This window comes from Paramormyrops kingsleyae, chromosome 24 (genome assembly GCF_048594095.1).
Source record: "Paramormyrops kingsleyae isolate MSU_618 chromosome 24, PKINGS_0.4, whole genome shotgun sequence".
NCBI classification, from domain to species: Eukaryota; Metazoa; Chordata; class Actinopteri; order Osteoglossiformes; family Mormyridae; genus Paramormyrops; species Paramormyrops kingsleyae.
Genome location: NC_132820.1, coordinates 17,467,137 through 17,481,285, shown reverse-complemented (window position 1 = coordinate 17,481,285; position 14,149 = coordinate 17,467,137). Strand labels below are relative to the sequence as shown.

The window sequence follows — 14,149 nt, the reverse complement described above, 5'->3', positions numbered from 1 at the left end:
CCTGTCACAGACAAAGAGGCCGGCTTTGAAGGCCACATGTGAAGCTCCGGTGCTGGACAGCTCCAGACACCGAGGAATCGGCCCAGGGAGCCTCTCACCCTGCACTGGCTATTAAGTGACCCCTCTCAGTACAGAAACAGTGGCCTATTCCTGGAACGGGGTAGCCCAGTTCAAGAGCTCCTCAATAGCATTACTGGAGGTCATTGTTTGTCACCTTATTTTGGGCTTTAAATGAAAACAAAAGGCAACCCACGCGATCATACGTCACCTAAGCGCTGACAAACCCAGGGAAAGCACCTTACATCAACACAAGGTAAATACTTTACATTTTCAAGCACAAAATATGTTAAAATAACTCATAACCACTCAAAACAAGCATACACAATAACAAAGGTAAAAAAAAAAGAGGATAGTACAAACATTTAATGTGAACAAGCATACAAAAGCAATGAAAGCCATTTGTAGAAAATGACTGATAGAATTAGGAGTTTTATTTAGTGTGAATATGTTCTGTACAAATTGACTCAGGCTTCCTTTTTTCCCTCTGACTTTGATTCAAACCAATTACCTTAACAGCAGCTGTTACTTTAATATTATAGCACATTTAACTTTTGAACTAAATTTCGCAACAGGTCGACAGACAAACAAAAGCCCAGCACACTGAAACTCAAAGCTGAGTATCGAGATCTAGCCCGAGGGGAAGAAGCAGGTCCCTGATTGAATGGCTGTGCAGCTGGGGCCATTCCTGCTCTGCAGCGAGATGGGGCAGCACCCCCCTGCTGAATGAAAGCCAGCCACCACTGGCCCCATGTCAGCCCGGGCACCTGGCCGGGCATCAGCCGGGGCACCTGGCCGGGCACCAGCACAGCCAGAAGCTGCCAATCGATGCCAGGGCTCGGGAGGCTAAACACCCCATTAACTGCTCACGCCGTAAATGACAGACCCACATAAGCCAGCAAGTTTCTGTACTATGAATATCATTTCAATACACTTATATAATTACCTTTATTTAGCTGACGCTTTTGATCAAAGCAACATTCAAATAAGGATCAAAGAGAAGGGTGGGCCAGTCCTTGTAGCTATTGGGGGTTAGGGGCCTTGCTCAAGGGCCCAACTGTGAAATCACTCTGCCAGCTATGGGATTTGATGCAGCGACCTCCCAATCACAGGCACAGAATTCTAACCTGCAGAGCCACACAATGAATTTAGCACTGTTCAAAGTGCCTCATTTTCAAAGTTTACATATATCAAAATCACACAATACCACTGAGGCAAAAGGTAATGTGCAGTTACAATGTCCAGCTACAACGTGCAGCTACAATGTGCAGTTGTTAATGACTAATGGAAATGACTCCATTCTTCTCGTTTTAGCATATATTAACCCAGCACCTTGAGAATGCTTTAGCAAATGATCTATTAGTACAGTTTTAAAACTGAAAGTGTGTGGTGAGAGCCTACAGCGTGTGCTAATTTTTTTTTTTTACATGATACTGGACCACATCACAGACCTAAGTAAACATAACATTTGCTGCCTTCTGCTCCAACACTTCCTGGACTGAACTTCTGAAGAAGAACTTGACGCCCCCCCAAACACCCAGATCTCCAATCACTAGGTGCAAAAGCTCAGCAGAAACAGCCACTAAAGCTGATGTCCGTGCTTGGAACTCAAGGTTCATGGCAGAGCAGAGAGACTCTTCAGGAAGGGGACCCGTACCCGCAGGCCACTGACAGGCAGTAGCTGCAGTGGGCAAGACGGAAACCGCTAGTAGAGGCTGCTGCTGCTTCCCACGGAGCTATTCCAGGAGAAATCGATAAGGTACACTTTGTCATTTAATTACACTGCAGATATCTCTGATCGGGCAAAGGGAGAAAAAGGAGGGAGGAAAAAAAAATAACCTTGAGCTTCTGCCTGACTTTTGTTGTAATTCTCTTCTCTTTTCTATTCTGCAAATGCTGCACTGCTCCATTGCACAACTACGAGACCACAAGGTTCCGCTTTAAAGAGTGACCAGAATTTTGGCGTGTGACTTTATCAGAAGCAACACAATGAACCAAAAAGCAGAAAGAAAGGTGCACACAGGTATTTGTATCTGCATCAAAATATGTTAAAAGACGTCAGTCCGAACTGCACCAAAAATGCAAAGCACTGCCCAGTTAACCAGCCACCCACCCATCTCAGCCGGTCAGACATGCTCCGTGAAAGCTGGCGTTTCTCTAAACGAAGCAAGGCATCCGTTAACTTTAGCATTCCACATGCTGCTATTTCTGTGATGCCAAAGCAGGCATCGATCAAGGGCCATTTGTGGGTGATGAAAGGCAGCTTCCTGCTTATGACACCCAACCCATACAGTATAATCACAAAACAGAGCTATATTCCCCAGAGGGATCTTTTGTTAGTATTTAGCCTGTCACACCAGCAGGCCTGATTTTACGCTCACAGGAACATGCTTACCTGTTCACTGTAACAATGCAGACATTTCTAAAAAAATGTCTACAAAAATACTGCAAATATATCAATTCAAAAGTTACTCTTGCATTTTCACACCTTTATTTCCATATATAAACATGGGTTGTCTCATTTCCTTACCTAACTGGCTACACATTCAACACTTGCATTCCCAGCCAGCAGACAAAAGATGCTGATACAAAGTGAATATTTCTTAACAACATAAGCCCAGCTTAGCATGCAGTTCACCTGAAGAGGCAACAGGTCACGAGGCCTGAGTTTAGCATATCCATAAATAAGATGGTCTCAATGCTTAAGTTCGGAGAACATGGCTATTGCCCTTTGCTTTAGCTTGCTAAAGCGCTTCGAGTAATAGCACTGTCATTTATGTAATACCTGGTAAGTGCATGCATAAGCAATTAAACCCCTACCAAATAAAAACACTGTCTGTCAGAATCACCATTAGCTCATTTACCTATGTTAAAAAACAACATGACTGGGCTGCTACACCAATGGTGACCCAGATCATGCACTTGAACCAGAGCATGAGGAAGGGCACATGAAGTAAGGTTAATTTTTTTAAAAAAGAAAAGGAAAAATAAGAACAAAAGCACAGAAACGAGCAAAGCTGGGCTTGGGTCAACAACGCTGCATGTGTGAGACACACTGATCCCCCAAAGATCAATGTCAAACCCATTTTTGATCCAATCCTGTGAGCTCTGCAGCAAGTCCACAGGCAAAATCAGTCACAATCTCCACTGACATGACGATATCATCTGTGCTGCAATGCATGGTTACAAAACAATGCATAGCTGAATCCTTAATATGTTCCACCTAAACTGATATAACATCCTCATATAAAAAAACAACAGTGTACGTCAAAGCGGATGGAGGTGCGGGGATTCACTGAGCTGCATACGGCCAGCTGTTGGAAGGCCAGCCAGCAGGATGTGCGCAAAGGAACCATCCTGAGCCCGTGTTAAAATGGCACTGTCAGGCACGGATAAATGGATCGGTGGGACACGGCTGGCTGTCCAGCTCTGATCGTAACACAGACCCACAATTAAAACCAGGCAACTCCAGGGGAATTGGCCGGGGCACTTACAGTCCAGGTGCTTCTTCTTGGGGCCGCTGACTTCGTGCGTGGTGGCTTTGCACACCGCCTTGCCGAGGGATGAGCCGGTCATGCTGTGCTGGGCCGCCGTGATGCGGTCGGTGATGGACTGGCCCGACATCTCGGTGCTGGAGGAGCGCTCCGGGCGATCAGCTGGCGGCCGGCTGCCGATTCTTCTCTAGGCGAAGGAAGAGGCACTGAGATGCGCGAAGGGCGCAAGAAAGCATGCGGTGCGGATGGAGCGACCGGCCGGCCGGCTAACCCGGTCTCTACTAGCGCTACCCGGCTAGTTACTTCGGCCGTCACCGTGGGGAGCAGATAGTGGGTGTCAGGCCGGCTGCTGCGGCGAATATAAGAGAGTTTTTTCTCAGCTAGAGTAAGTGAAACTAAAGCCTGAAAGGCGAGTCCACGACTAAACCCGAAGCAAACTAGCTGTCTGCTGCAATTGCTGGTTAGCCTGATAATTTAAAAGTGACTGCCTGGAAAGCGTCGGGTAATCAGCAGTTTAACCAGCAGAGAAATAGTCAGGACATCTGTAACGGTGACCGTCAGAGAGAGAAGCCGGCATTAACACCGGAGACGGCGGCTGCCTAGCGGTTTGAAGCGGAAGGACTGGCTTCACCGTAACCTCGCTACCTAGACGGGCGACGTTAGAACATGACAGCCCCGGGTCAACGTTCACACCACCGTCGGCTTGTTAAATCTAACCCGCTAGCTAACTAGCTAACCCGCTAGCCAGATAGCCCGCTAGCCAGATAGCCCGCTAGCGAAAAGCGCTGGGCGAGACTGCTGCTAACTAACTACCCAGGCGAAGTGAACGTAACGCAGGCGAACAGCAGCTGCCCGACGAGCCGGCCGGCGCTAGCTTACTCCCTGCGCGCTTTAGCCGAGATATGAGAGCCCGCTGCCGCCGCTGTCTCTGTCCTCCGCCTTCGATGGCTCTCTTTCGCGGGCTGTTCCGGTTTACAGGAGACAAAATGGCAGCGCAAGGATCAGGTGATGAGAGGAGGAGGGGAGGAAGAGAGGGAGGGAGAGAGGCAGGCTATATTCTGGAGGGGTGGGGAAGAGTAGGAGGGCAGGAACAGTGTGTTCAGGAGGGGTGGAGACAAGAACTGACTTGGCATGGGTATGAGAAGGGGAAGCTGTGTTCAGGGGGCTGGGAGGTGAATGACAGGCTGTGTTCAGCATTGGTGGGGAGGAGGAGGGCAGGCAGTGTTCAGGGGTGAGGAGAATGAGGCAGGCTGTGTTCAGTATTGGTGGAAAGGAGGAAAAGGGCATGCTGTATTCAGGGGGGTGGGGATCAGGAGGAGGACAGACTGTTCGGAGCAGGAGTGGAAGGAGGGCATGCTGTGCTGTGTTCAGGGGGGCGGGGAGCAAGAGGAGGACAGACTGCTTGAGGGGTTTGGAGCAGGAGAAGGGCAGGCTGTGTTCAGGGGGGTGGGCAGGAGGAGGGCAGGCTATGTTCAGGGGGGGTGGGCAGCAGGAGGAGGGCAGGCTGTGTTAAGGGGGGTGGGCAGCAGGAGGAGGGCTGGCTGTGTTCGGGGGGGTGGGCAGCAGGAAGAGGGTTGGCTGTGTTCAGGGGGGGTGGGGAGCAGGAGGAGGGCAGGCTGTGTTCGGGGGGGTGGGCAGCAGGAAGAGGGCAGGCTGTGCTCATCTGTATTCATCATATTCAAACTGTTGCCAGCCCACCTGCAGTGGAATAACAGAGACTGTCTGATTATAAGCCTGTTAGATATCTCTGTCTCCCAAAAGCCTTCAGTCTCTCTTTCAATCTGAATCCTGCAAAGGCATGCACAGGCTTTAAGGTCGAAGAACGCATCGTGTGTCCTAATTATCATGCCCTTGATTGACCACGGCGGCAGAGATAATTATGGTGGAGCTCCAGACTGCTGGAGTTGACACTTTTATTTTATGGCGTTATTGCAAAAGGGACTATATTAGATGAGCAGTATTTTGTTGTGGTATGTTGTTTCTATTTCAGAAGTGGGCTACACACAGATTAAAAGCATTTTAATCATGAATGCAGCCACACCCTCCCTCAGCACGGTAAGTGGTAGGGAGATGGATGGAATCTGGCTACTTTCTTTCTGAGAGCAATATGTACAAATACCACAAAGTTCTTTTACAGTACAGTTGGGAAACGTGTAATAGTGTGGTGCAAAGATTTCAACATTTCTTGCCAAACTGGAACATTTCTAGACATGTTCTGTTTCGAGGTGTTAACATCTTCTGCATCTGGCCTGTAGTACTGTCAGCATTCTTGTGAGAGGTGTGTAAGTCAAAACAGAAGAAAAACTATGCAGAATATCAGCATGACACTGTCCATGGCCATATACTTTCAGTAAAACAAAAGATTAGTCACCTCTGACTGACTTTGTCCGTCTGCTGATGTCATTTTTGCATGCTCTTCACAGCAGCCCTGAATTTGTCACATTGTGCAATTATTTACTTTTAGCATCACAGTTAAATATCAGACCTGCCTCTGTTGCTTGTATTCATCACTATCTGTATGTATTACCATTTTTTTAAGGCTGGGTTTTGTCATAGTATTGTTTTACACTGAAACGTTTTGTCAGATTCTGTGTTTTCTACTGTTTATGAATAAAATTACATTGAGACCATTATTAATGATTTTAGCAAATAAATGACATTTTTGAAATATGGTACTTACACTTCATTATGTTGTTGTTTTAATAGTCACACTTAAACTGGAAGGAGAAAAAATACCATAACACAGTAATTGCAGTTTTTAACTTTTATCTGAGTGTTTCAACGAAAAACCATAACTGCACTTCATACATAAAGTCTATTGATAAACAAAATTTTTTGGATATGGTCATACAAGCTGAGGATGCAGCATCTAAAAAATTTAAGAAACAGAATCATTTTGCTTATGCAGCTAATATAAATGTATTTGAAAGCCTCCTATGAGGAGCAAGATACTTCGTTTAGTTTTAGTCAATCAGTGTGGAAGGTTTGTAAATATTTATTCAGGAACACTATATATCCTTGTTGTGTGGAAAAATGTATTAATTTCTGTAAATCAAATGCAACAATGGACTGCTTTCAAACAACGGTCTCTCAAAAGCAGTCTCATTAATACTCTGAGCACACGATACACAAGCTCTGTTTTGGAAAGAAGACAGCCCCATCTAGTGGCATAATGCTCACACTGTTTCCATGGAAACCACACTTGGGACACTTGGCCAGGTGTGTCCATGGCAACAGAAGCTGCCAATTGCTCCTCCAGTGCCCGACATAGACTTTGAATGCTACTTCTGCAGTCTCCTGAGACAGCCAGACAGGTGATGCATACAGCAGTTAGAAAACAAACACTCCCCGACTATCCTTTACAAATCAGCAATTAAGCTCTAGACCCAAACCATTCCCAACAAAAAAGTCAGATTGTCAGGCAAATCTCCCTCCACTATAGAAAATATTTTCATATAAAGCCAGAGATGTAATACCTGAAATGTACATATTGTGTAACATCTCCCCAAAAACATGACAGTAATATATTTATTTCTTGCCTGTAGTTTGTATAAAAGCATCATTTTTAGTCCTAACACCTAAGTACGTAAGAGATTCCAAAACATTTAAACAATATGAAGGTACTTATGTACAAGAATTTAGCACATTAAATTAATTTTCTGCAAAAAACATTCTTCCAATACCACTAGAACAAATTATTTGATAATACTGAAGGAGTCATGGACAAATACTGTTGTCAGAATAATCTGGGATGATTTTTGAGCAAAAAATAACACTTTAGTAGTTATTAGTAGTTCCAATATATAGTGTATATATATTTATCAAAGCCACACAACCCTGCCAGGTATAAACAGCTGGAAGATGGATGGATGATTATTTATCACAACTGCAATAAAAAAAATCAACTAACATGTTCCATTCAAAATGTTACGTTCTAAAAGATAGGCTTTTGCTCACACGACGACAGGTAGGATCTTGCTTGAGCTCTTCTGGTGTTGATTCCCTGAATGACCCACTTACTGACAGAGAGGTGAAACAAATATGCAAATATATAACTTGGAGCGATGGCCCCATATATCAGGATTAGGGTTAGGCTTTCAGACAGGAGGTCATGAGACACACCTCTTTAGATGTCTGAGGGACCTGTGTATGTACAGCAAAGCAATGTGAACCCTAAATTCATACAGAAACATCTATAAGGTATACTTCTACGCATTAAGGAGCATGAGGACCTATAATACAGAATTAACCGTGAAAAAACAAAGAAAGAAGTATGATGGTATTTAAGCTAAATTCTTATACAATTAAAATATATTTGTCATGCCATTGTTTCCACAGGCTGATACAACATCTCACCCTTTATTTCCATCCAGATTTGCATTTATTTCTCAATGAGATCCTGTATTGACAAGTGAGTTGAACCACTTCATAAAGCCTCCTTTATCGCATCCCAAAGACGTTCAATGAGGTTAAGGTCACAACTCTGTGGTCATGCGTGAAAATGACTCCTCATGCTCCCTGAACCACTCTGACAATTCGAACCCAATGAATCTTGTCCTGGAATAAGCCCATGCCAACAGGGAAGAGAAAAACCCACTGATGATGGATGGAGGTGTAACCTGGCCATTCAGTAGATTCAGGTACTCAGCTGACTTTACTTTATTGCTGCATAACGTTGCTGAGCTGTAATAATGATCCAGTCACTGGCTCTTAAGTATTTGCTGATATAAATTCAAATGGGGACTTTTTTTTTGGCCGGACAGTGTATATACTCATAGTAACACATTTAGCTAAAATATTGCTATATAAATTAAAATAAAACTAAAATACGGATATCAAACATATCCATGTGGGACTTCTTTTTTTAATGTTAGCCATTAGGCTCTGGGTATAAAACCTACAGTAATACACATCTACATGACAGTTTCTAATATCCTTCAATACAGCAGTAATACAATATCTGCATTTTGGTACAGCCAAAAAACAGAGAAAGTGACAGGCATTCTTGTTAGGTCCATTAGCTATGGTCCGTCATAAGGTCCAAGCACATACGAGAGAGCCGAACAGCTACAGCACATTTTTCCCAGCTAGGGAATTATGGGAAAAGCAGTTTTAACACATTCACTTATCTGAAGGGATGTAGACTCGTGTGTGCCACTTGGTTCTGTCCAGGGGAGTTTCTAGCTATTGAAAAGATCAGGGGGTAAGTCAAGTTAACCTGGGGCTTGAATTTTTTTTTTGATGGAAGATTGGCATGGGGGCTAAAATATTCGGTGCTATAGCCCCGAGTCATTGGCCCCAATGACACCCATGGCTCTGTCCCTTAATTTTAAGGCATCACTTTCATTAAAAACAAAACAGAGCATTTTGCTCTGTCCTACCAAAGGACCTTCAGTAGAAACCTCCTTAGAAGATCCTGCTGCCAGTATCTTTGACTTTTTTACTGGATGTTCCTTCTTCCTTTGTTTTCATGCTTATATGTCAGAAACCTTTAACTTGCAAAATATTTATCTGCTGTGATATCTTCCACTGTCTATAGTTGTGCAACCCCCCTCCAACAGATTTCTAGAGGGATAGAGAAGGCAGCATCTCCAGATCTAACACATCACTATCGACAGGCATATCCTCCCCACCTAACCACAGACTCAAACGAGCGTCATGACTGAATGTCACAAGAGTCCGGGAACCACCCCCCCGCCCCCCCCCCCCATAAAAAGGGGAAAAGAACAAGTATCTTCTGCAGGGCCGACACCTCTTAGCCAATCAAGTGATCTGTTTAGCGTGACTCCGTCGCCCCGCTACAGCCTGGAGCAGCCAGTACAAGGGGGGCTACTCCGCTCTTTGGTGACGTCATTCAGTGCCGGCAGAACCTGCACATCCAGGTCCAGGCCAGCCTCAGTGCTCTGCTCATTGGCCAGAATGTTCTGGACGAGGCACCTCACTGCCGCGTTGATGTTCGTGTTCTCCTGTTATGGTGTGGATGCAAAAAGAACATCACCTCAAGAAAGGACACTCCCACAAAATAGCCCAGTGCCCCCTAATGGAGACTAAAATATAAAAATGTGTAATGATGTCAAACAAAATATACAGAACAATACAAAATCAAAAGTCTTCATATTTCTTAAAAAGGTCAAAATAATTGTTATACCAACAGCACATGTACAGTACAGAGGTGCTGAGTCATTAATAGTCATTAAAACAATTATCAAAATACTCTAATCAACATGCCTGTGATTATACAAAATTACGCCTTTCAGTGTGGTTCACGTTGAAAGTCCGTTTTTTAATAAAGGCAAGTCATTCAACAATGTCAGCAAATCAAAAAAAAATATGTTTTTTTCTGAAACAGGAGTTTCCTGCTCTCCCAGCGGGACACCAGCTATGGATCTTCATGTGCCTCCAGTCAGATGTCACACCACCCTGTGCATCTCATTAGCGATCAGCCGTGACCACGCCCACCTGGGCACGCGGACAGGCATGTGTGTAGCCCCCACATTCTTACCAACACTGAGGACACCTACGCAAAGCCAGCTGCATGCACTGACAATGCTCAAATTGCTCACACAGAAACTAGATATTTGCCGTTAAAATTATAAAAAATCCCTAATTACAGAAGTGCTTCAGGGAAAGTGTGCTAGCAGAGGCATGTCGTCCGGGCCTCTGCACTCAGACTACAGCCCATTTAGGGAAGGCAGAGATATTTTGCACAGAGGTGCCGCAGTTCTGTTTACATTCCACATGGACGTTCTGTAACCCCCCCACCAGAGCAGGAGGACACTCGGAGACGGAGATGGGGGGGGGCAGAGAATGGGGCGACAACGAGCAGGCAGCCAGACCAGGCCGCTGCTCCTGTTCCCATGAAAGTAATAATAATAATAATAATAATAATAATAACCAATGCTTTATTGATCCCCGTGGGGAAATTATCTTTACGCCTCCCTCAACTTGCTCTTTTTAGAGTAAGCTGTCTGCGAAGGGCAGCCGCCCAGGGAGTTGGGGGTTAAGGGCCTGGCTCAAGGACCAGCAGACATGTTGAGGGTGGGTTTGAACCGGCGACCTTGTGATTGCAGGCACACAGGCATAGCCCACTGGCCTTCAGCAGAAATGTCAGGCTTGACTCAATGAAGCAGGCAGTAAATCCTACCCCGACTCACACCAATCATCCTCAAAGGCCCGTTTTTGTCCATATTCCACCCATGCTGCTTATCTCCCCCCTTACCTTGGCAGAGGTCTCAAACCAGCCCACAAAGCCATGCTCTTTGCAAAAGGCATCCAGCTTGGGTAGTTGAGAAGACAGTCCTTCACGTGATTGGTCAGACTTGTTGGCCAATAGCACAACGGGGACAGGCTTGCCGTTGGCTAAGGAGACCTTGCCGTCAAGGTCAGCCTTCCACTTGAGCACCGCCTGGAAGGTGGAGGTGCGGGTCACGTCGAACACCAGCAGTGCCCCCACTGCCTCCCGGTAATACACCCGCGTCATGTTCCCATACCGCTCCTGCCCTGGGGGAGGCACACAGCATCGTCAGTACCATCGAAATCCAACTTGCTGCTTGCATTTCTATAAGTGAAGATGTGCAGGTCTGGCAAAGAAGAGAGAGAGGAGACAGGGCAAAAAGACAGAAAGAGAGGGAGAGTTTGAGAAGTCAAGTGAGATGTGAGTCCTCATGGGGCGGGGGCGGGGGCGGGGGCGGGGGGGGGGGGGCGGGGCTCCACTGCTCATGTGATGCTAACGAGATCAGCTGAGATTATGGCAAGGCATGCAGTCCTACAGTCAGGCTGGCCACATGCAGCGATGCCAGAGATAAGTGGGAATGGGGGATGAAATGGAGGAAAACCACAAAAAAGGGATGAAAGAGCAAGAAAGTGCACCATGGCAGACCACAACGTCGACAAGCCAGGAAAATTACCGTCAGAATTCAGTATAATAAAAGACATAGCTATACATTACGGCCATCCACATCGGAGCCACAGACACCCTTGTCTCCACATCGCGAGTTCTTGGATTGACGCCGATTTCTAAGGCTTACTAATTCTTTTGGTTTCTTAATGGTCGACTGCCTTTTCATTTCAGTATACAGAACATATGAATCTAAATGTCATAGTTAGCTATGGGTAAAATTATGGTTACTGTGAGAAAAAGGCTGTAATTCACAGATAGCTTAGGTCAGCTGTTTAAAAAAGAATAACTAACAATCCGGAAAGTGAGTACGAAGAACTGATCGACGTACGAAAACAACATGGGAAAAAGTTCAATTATAGGCTGAATGGGTGAATAAACAACGAGAGTTATTTATAAACCAGCTTTATGCTGAAAGTTTAGCGAGATGCACATTTGACCCCGAAAGAAAGCGGTCACGTACCGGCTATGTCCCACAGCTGCAAGCGAATGACCGTCCGGTTATCCCAGGTCAGCACCTTCAGCGCGAAGTCAACTCCAATGGTGGCGCGATAGTGCTGCGAGAAAATCTGGTGAACATAGCGCTTGATAATGGAGGTCTTCCCTACCCCGAGGTCTCCGATGACCAGAACCTTAAAGAGGTGCTCCTTCTGCATGGTGACCTCCTGCACGCCTGCCAGTCTACTCCCACATGCGCTTCATGCCGGAGCAATCAGCTGCATCACATCAGACCCGATCGGCGTGCCTTACCCAAATCCAATAATTTACTATTCAGTTTACAAACCTTAAGCCTGAAGTCTACGTCTACCTCTATTGACGTTCTAGGAACATGCTATTTTCTTTCATGTCATTAAACTGATAAACTAAGTACTGTTTAAAGTTTTATTAAGTTTTTTAAAGTGTTGTTACTTCACACAATCCAAATTATTTTCTGAAAATATAGCCAAAGTTCTAATTCTTAAGTATTTAAAACTTTTTTACTACTTTGAATATATCTAGTAACAATGTTAATTTACTCATTTCATCCTATTGTCGGTCGTTATAAAATACTTTCGATGATTAAAGTCGTCTAGCTACTTCCTAAATGCAGATCTCCCCTGGCCGCTGCTTCGTACGGACTTCCTAGTACTGTGCCCAGTGTCACTGAATGTAGCCCATCTAGCTGTCATTCTGCTGACCACGGCTAGACCGGGACCACGCCTGTTTTCAACCGCGCCGCACTGCACTGCACTTTGGGATTTGGAGTCTTTACAGCATTACGAGTCATGAACTAATCTATCCATCTGACATGTGTATTCTGAGACCTTTCTAACTATAAAATAGCTTTCATACTTATTTATCTACAACAAGGGGGTGTTTTAAAAACTCTGCTGTTTAAACATCTGAGCAGATTCTGATGTAACATGTAATCTGTACACAGACGACCAAACGCTTTAACGTAAAATCCCAATATGCTTTCTACCACAGCAATTACGGTAATATCGCCTGTGTACTGTAAAATAGAGAGGTATTTAACTCCGCCGCTATTTGGGGTCCTATGGTAACGGTGCTGCTGAAGCGACGTGAGTCGGGCTCTGAGGTGCTGATACTGCCATCTCACAGGCAAATTTACCAAATATTTCTCCATCTTTAAAACAGAGAGTAAATCAGAACCGAAATAATTGAGTAAACGAGATGGGGAAGCCATCAATAAAGCCTAATTTCCCCTTGAGCCTCGAAATGTTATTAAATTAACTATAAAGAGATAAACGAGGCACTATGGACGCGGCGCGGCGTTTTGTTGTTCCTTACCATCGCAGTAAAGATATTTTCCTCCAACATAAAACGCACAACAGTATATGCTTTTGTGATAAATATGCCTTAGCTAGGGTGACCAGATAATCCATGTCAGGGAGGACACTCTGAGCTAGGACAGGAATTGTAAATTACCATTTCAATTAAACGGACCTGGATTTCACTTGAGCACTGAGTTCTTGCTGTGTGCTGATTGGTCAGTCTCCTATAATCATGCATGTGTCACTAATGTTAATGTGAAACAGCTGGATGAGTCTTTCAGTCAAGGAAATAAACCAGTCAAAGCACAAGAAGAGCTGAACTAATTAGCCGAGCACAGGAGCCTTTCAATTTGAAAGTAGTTTGTAAAACCTGAAGTAGCTCAAAGTGTCCTCCCTGACATGGATTATCTGGTCACCCTACCTTAGCTAATTTTATTTCGGGGATTCTTAAGGACCATGGAATTTGCGTTCTCCCGGCTGGGAAACTTAGGAGATAAAAGCTGTCCCTACTTGTGATGGTGACTGGATACTTGTGTAGCATCCCTTTACAGTGGTACCTCAGAACTCGAATTTAATCCGTTCAGAACTCCGGATCGAATCCTAAAAAGTTCGAGTTGTGATCGAATTTCCCCCATAAGAAATAATGGAAAATCAATTAATTGGTTCCTGGCCCCAAAAAAATACACCTAAATATGTTTTTTTTTTTTAGCATTTAAACACAGAATAAACCGGATAAAACAAGAAGAGCATATACTGTACTAAACACATCTAAGCACATTTATCAAAACAGTAATTTGTAAAGTAAGAAAATAAATGTATCCAAACAATGTGTCCTGCCCCGATTGTCCGCTCCTTTCGTGTGCCACTCCCCCTCCTTAAGCCCCGTGTGGAATCCCTGTGTGATCAGCTGTTTCTGGTTGTTGTCA

General features: G+C 44.8%; 2 protein-coding genes across 10 annotated transcripts in view; both read right to left on the bottom strand.

Annotated features, from left to right (window-relative positions):
• The window catches only part of LOC111856884 (phosphatidylinositol-binding clathrin assembly protein-like), a 30,289-nt gene extending 25,704 nt beyond the window's left edge, over positions 1-4,585 (bottom strand). For 6 of the 8 annotated variants that reach the window (XM_023837178.2, XM_023837184.2, XM_023837182.2 and 3 more), the window contains exons 1-2: positions 4,431-4,585; positions 3,552-3,738 (exon numbers count right to left, since the gene is read on the bottom strand). In XM_023837178.2, coding sequence (XP_023692946.1) covers positions 3,552-3,681 — 130 coding nt within the window. In that variant the 5' untranslated portion in view covers positions 3,682-3,738; positions 4,431-4,585. Of the gene's footprint in view, positions 1-3,551 lie in introns of all 8 variants that reach the window. The other 2 variants (XM_023837180.2, XM_023837179.2) reach the window with 2 other exon arrangements.
• Positions 4,586-6,233: 1,648 nt separating this feature from the next.
• LOC111856883 (ras-related protein Rab-38-like) lies at positions 6,234-13,306 on the bottom strand. 2 transcript variants are annotated; one of them, XM_023837177.2, is made up of 4 exons: positions 13,240-13,306; positions 11,912-12,005; positions 10,771-11,051; positions 6,234-9,517 (listed from the first exon to the last, which is right to left on the bottom strand). In XM_023837177.2, exons 1-4 carry the CDS (start codon positions 13,267-13,269, stop codon positions 9,350-9,352), a joined length of 573 nt encoding a protein of 190 aa, XP_023692945.1. In that variant the 5' UTR covers positions 13,270-13,306; the 3' UTR covers positions 6,234-9,349. The 2 variants fall into 2 exon arrangements, with proteins under 2 accessions (XP_023692945.1, XP_023692944.1); XM_023837176.2 differs by lacking the exon at positions 13,240-13,306 and having other exon boundaries at positions 11,912-12,623.
• Between the last annotated feature and the right edge of the window lie 843 nt (positions 13,307-14,149).